The sequence below is a fragment of the Urocampus carinirostris genome, chromosome 11 (genome assembly GCF_059441175.1).
Source record: "Urocampus carinirostris isolate Australia breed hairy pipefish chromosome 11, RoL_Ucar_1.0, whole genome shotgun sequence".
In the NCBI taxonomy this organism is placed as follows: Eukaryota; Metazoa; Chordata; class Actinopteri; order Syngnathiformes; family Syngnathidae; genus Urocampus; species Urocampus carinirostris.
Genome location: NC_142359.1, coordinates 35,853,365 through 35,858,839, shown reverse-complemented (window position 1 = coordinate 35,858,839; position 5,475 = coordinate 35,853,365). Strand labels below are relative to the sequence as shown.

At 42.9% G+C, this 5,475-nt stretch overlaps 1 protein-coding gene across 1 annotated transcript; it reads right to left on the bottom strand.

Moving 5' to 3' along the window:
- Positions 1–246: 246 nt before the first annotated feature.
- On the bottom strand, positions 247–2,930 carry LOC148357232 (cerebellin-1-like). The gene is made up of 4 exons (XM_088347014.1): positions 2,789–2,930; positions 1,556–1,984; positions 1,367–1,486; positions 247–1,285 (listed from the first exon to the last, which is right to left on the bottom strand). Exons 2-4 carry the CDS (start codon positions 1,823–1,825, stop codon positions 1,088–1,090), a joined length of 588 nt encoding a protein of 195 aa, XP_088203140.1. The 5' UTR covers positions 1,826–1,984; positions 2,789–2,930; the 3' UTR covers positions 247–1,087.
- Between the last annotated feature and the right edge of the window lie 2,545 nt (positions 2,931–5,475).

The following is a 5,475-nucleotide window of genomic DNA, read 5'->3' as shown; positions in this document are numbered from 1 at the left end:
TCAAGGGCTAGGATAATTGGCACAGGTATGCGGAGATTGGACACATCTTTGCCCAGTTCGAAACCCGGTTGGGGACCCTTAATGAAAGGAGGGCACCTAGACCCCAACATACTGCAAATTGTAACCATTTCTGTTTCTCACGGTAAATACTGTACATTATCATTGTCTTCAATGATTGATGACGTAGTATCTTTGTGTGCAATCAAGATATATAATTTCGCAGACATTGAAATGAGACATCATTGGTCAAAATTTATTAAATGTTTTATTTTTTTTCTCAAAATTCTAGCCAGGTGTGACTGGTATTTTTACACATTTTTAAAAATGATCAACATGTTGACACGCTATGTTCTGAATCAGTAGCTAAAATAAATTGTGTTTTTTTTTACAACTCATTTATCCATCCATCCATCCATTTTCAACACCAGTAGTGTCACTGGGGTGCTGGAGCCCATCCAAGCTGCCTTCGAGCAGTGGTTGCTAGCCAGTCACAGGGCACAGCTGGATTTGATCCCATGACCTCAGAACTGTGCCGCGGATAAGGCTAACCACTCATCCGCCGTGCTGCCACTCATTCATCCAAATACATGAAAATTAGAGGTTTGCTGTCTATAGCCATCAATGAATATGTAACATGAAAAAAATGCTCTGTTTTTAATACAATAATCAAATGGTCGGATCGAGCAAATCATAAAATTAAAACCTCTCACCTGATTGTCTGGATATGTTTTCAACATCTCCTGCCGAGAACATTTTTTCAGCTAATATGCACATTCATAATTTAGTTTTCAATATCTGGTCATAGTGAAATACTGATCTTTAAACGAGTAGAAGATTTAAAAAGACAAATACAGTTGATTCATGCGTTTGAGACTATACCAAGCCTTATGATGCAAGCAAAAAGAGACAATAGCTTGCAGAAACAGGTAGCCACAAAAATGCAATGAGAAATCTGGCCAGAATGTTTTTTCCACGTGACAACTCCAGTAGCAGACATCTCGCCAAGTATTTTACATACTCAGCAATCTGCCTTGTTAAACAAAATTCTTAGCTTTAGTCTGGCCTCAAATCTTTACCCTTCCACCATCTACAAGGGAAAGACCAGAAATCCAGAGAAAGTGGAGTACTTCCATCCTCCCATCAGGTTGCCTCTCTCCAGTTTGAGATACGCCTTGTCCCCCCTTTCCATCATCACTAGCCCCGCATTAGTGGCAGCTTCCCTGGTCACATCCTGGTCGCCTGCAAAGGCTGAGATGACGGGCCATCCGTTGAGAGCCAAACTAACCTTAAAAAAATAAGAACACGGGGGAAAGTTAGAAAAAGTCTTCAAAAGTTTGGGAAAAGGTACAAAAATGGCGGAAAACACCTGTACTGTTTGCCGGTTGTAGACTTTGACCACATGAAAGCTGAAACTGTAGACTCCCTTACTTGGGGCCACAAAGAGACTCCTAGCAGGATCAAAATGGCTGCCAACGTTTACCAAGATCTGCCGTAAAAGTAGGCATCTGTCGGTTTCACTGTTGCTCGTCTCTCAGGATGGAAAAGACCAACTCACCTGGTCAAAGTAGATGGTCATAGTCCGGTTGCTCATCTCTGAGGGTTCGTGGTTGTTGTTGCGGATGGCCGAGAACGCCACCCTGCCTGTTCCAGACCTCACTGACATCCCAAGAGCATTTCCTGAGGGCTCTGAGGTGGGACTAGAGTCGCAAACCACCAGACATTTGCCTTCTAACACAATTGGCTCTGTGTCATTCTGGCAAAAGACCCCTGGGGGTGTCCAGCGTGTAACCAGGAGTAGTCCAGCAATGAAGGAGATAAATGTCATCTTCCTAATTGTGTTTTGGTGGGATCTTCAGCAATGTGAATGGCGGCTTGCTACAAGGTGACATGACATGATCCGAAACCCCATGGAGCAGTTTGACCTAGAGTGGGTGGAGCTCTCATAGCAGTGTGATCTTGATCTTAGAGGGAAATACTCCCACACCTGCAAAATTTTAACTTGTTGGTGCAATTCGTTGTCCAGGTGAGTAACAGAAAAAACGTAAACATCTACGGAAAAGGTGGGCAACCTGCTCCTTGAGAGCCACGCATATTTTGCAAGGTTTCCCTTCTTCAACTTAGGTGATACAAATTATTAGCTCCATTAGCAAGCTAGCAGCAGCTTGTTAAAGATCCTGGTGATTGGAGTTAAACAAGAGAAACTTCCAAAAACATACAGGACATGCCCTCCTCTGATGTATGGATGTATGGACTGTTCTTCCGGTCCATTGTCCTACCTTTGAATTTAATACCGCTAATACAGTATTTATCAAATCAGCTGTGAGGGAGGAATACATGGAAAACAGGTGGGACTTTGGCTCTTGACGAACAGGGCTCCCTACCTCTGTTTTACTGTGCGGACAGTGACAGCCGGAGACATAAGGCCAGGGGTGACGAACCCAGTCCTCAAGAGCTGCTTGTCCTCCACGTTTTTGGAGTTTTTCCGTTTCTAATACAGGTTATTTTAATCACTAGGATCACGTACCCGACCCCTGCACAGCTTGTTAATGAGCTGATAATTTTTTATCACATGACCTGGACAAGAGAAACCTTCAAAACATGCTGGACATGAGGCTCTCAGGGACTAAGTTGCCGAACCTTACTGTGGGCTACCGCTATTCTGTTGGTGCAAAAAAAAATGTTGTTTTAATTTTTAGCTAGTGGGATTTAGGAATAAAATAAAGAACTGTTTGAACCCCAAAAACTAAACAAAAAAGTCACAATCGTGAACAATCATTTTAAAGCTTACCTTTTTATTTGTGCGCTCAACTTGTCGACTTCAGCTTCAGCCTCTGCAATCTCTTACCACAAGATCCTGGCGAGATTTGCTTTTCTCTACTGTCTCTCCTCCGTGTTTTGGCTGCCAGCATCCTACTCCCTCCGCCTCTACCTCCAGCACCCCTACTCCCACCTGCTTCCCTTCCTGTTTGCTCAGTTACAATTGGCTGAGAGGACAACATTGCACTCCAAGAAAAATGCTGGCTTACTGGAGTGGATATTTTCTCCTGCAGACTGAGCATGAAGTCATCAAAAACAAACATACTATTTTAGTCCATCTTGCAATATGGCATCTTTTGTTGTCACACTGCTAATACAGTATTAGCTATCATAAACTAATCTTTTCCCTTCAAGTTTTCTTTTGCAAAGTTGGTTTCTTTGCCCAGGTTACTCATATTTGATTTCAACCCAGAAGATCATTGGGTGCTCTCTGCCCAGTTTGGAGCCAGCTTGCGATACTGCAGCAGAGCCGTCAACATTATTCCGGCCACCACCTCTTTCACCTGTTGCCCTCTGGTAGACACTCACAGTTCACGAATCCCAACCGCTTTGGTCGTTGGGGCACCAATGAGGATGAAACTCTGGACATCCTTCTCCACTGTTGACGTCCCTGGGCTGTTCTTGGGTCATGACAAAGTTGGCACAAGGCCATTCCTTTATGTTGTTGCCCAGTTCTTTTTCAGTCTCCCTCTCCTCCTACCCCATTGAACTGTTCCCTGAAGAACTGTCTTGGTCAGTCCTGATGATCTTGTGACGTGATCATGCCACCGAAGTTTCCGTCGGCACACAGTTGACAGTTCACAGTTCTTTGTGGGGTCCAATGTGCCCTCTGATGTTGATTTGCAAGTCAATTTAAGTCAAATCATGTTTATTTGCACCCTTTCCTTTGTCACATGGGCTGAGTAGCTGATGCCTAAAAGTTTCCTGAAGCATCACATCTCCACAGCCTGGATTTTCTTTTCCAGTTTTGCTGTGTGAGTCCATGTCTCACAAGCGTAGAGGGAGATGGAAGTCACCAGTGCTTGCATGAGTCTGATCGTTTATTTTACTGCTATGTTTTTGCCCCGTCAGATGGATTTAAGTCTGGCAAGTGCGGCAGTGGTTTGAGCTAACCTGGCCATGATTTCTGGTTCTGACCGCTTTGCTGATATGACAGCTCCAACATATTTACATTTGATTCCCTCTTCGAACTCCAAGCATTGGTCTTCGATCCATTTCTCTTCTGCTTCTCTCAAGCTTTTTCTTGTTGGCCGCTTTACACTTGGCTGCTCCTACAGGGCTGTTTCTTTTCTTCCTTAGTTCTCGCCTCGCATCGCACTGTTGGAGAATTTCGTGAGCAACGGCGGTGTTTTCCTACAATTTAATTTGCTGCTACAGTCATCGTCTCTAAGAACTTGGTTGTCAGGGTTTCGACGTCTTCGTTTAAGATGAGCGAAGGAGAAAATTTCCCGCCGAAAAGGCAAGAAGCTCTCAGTGGATCTTTCAGTCGCTTAAGGTCGTGATCGCTTCCCACATCGGCTACTGGATATGTGCGCGTGCTTGCTGTCTTGATTCCACTTTTGAAGCGTTGTGTAATCATGATGTACTCAACCTGACAGTGATGGATTCCATCCGGATGGTGCCATGTCTATTTTCTGGAGTTCTTGTGGTTGCCAAGAGTGTTTGCCAGCACCAAGTTGAAGCTAGCTAGTTTAAGAAGCCGTTGTCCTCTTATTCATTTGTAGGTTAGAGCTTGTTCCACATGTTTTCCCTACGAGCATTCACACCAATTTGGGCGATACAGTCGTCTTGGAGGATGATATCTTTCTTTGGTGCTTTGTCTACTATATCTTGAACCTGGGCATAAAACCCTCAGTGGTCTAAGGTTGGTGCATATGTAACGGAACACAGGTGGATGGTCTAGCTCCAGCTTGTGTTACACATTTGTTTTATATATATATTTTTTTTCCTTTTGGTTTTGTTGTTCTTTTACCTAATCTGCAAAATAGATGGTAAATGTCAGTCTCACACGACACCATTTACTGGTTGCCGTTAAGAGTGATTTATTGAACAAGTCTCATTCAATCACGTGATATCCCTTTTAACATATAAATACAAAATAACATTTTCATCAATTGGTACTTTTCAAGAATCATTTAACAAAAACACCATAATTGTACCTTCCAAAACAACTCACTTTGTGTTATATGGTAACCAAATATACATATTAACATCACAGTACACTCTTAACCCAGCCCCGCATTACGTAGCATACCTCACTCTGTTGCTTATGCTAACGGACAACTCACTCGTACTATTTCACTTTTTGTAAACTACAGACATCACAAAACAACCTTTACAAACATATTTTCACATATTATCATCCTCACAGTAAGTGTGTTACCAGTCTAAACATCACCTACGAAATAGATGGTAAATGTCAGTCTCACACGACACCATTTACTTGTTGCCATTAAGAGTGATTTATTGAACAAGTCTCATTAAATCACGTGAGACTTGCCCCAAAACACCCTTCTCTGACCTATGAGACTATGTCATCTAGTGGTGATATACCGGTACTTCACTTTTTCTGCTTTACAAATCAACACCAAAATCCCAAAATATAACATTTTAACTAGTCAGCAACCCTTGTTGCGCCACACATAGGCCTGGATGACT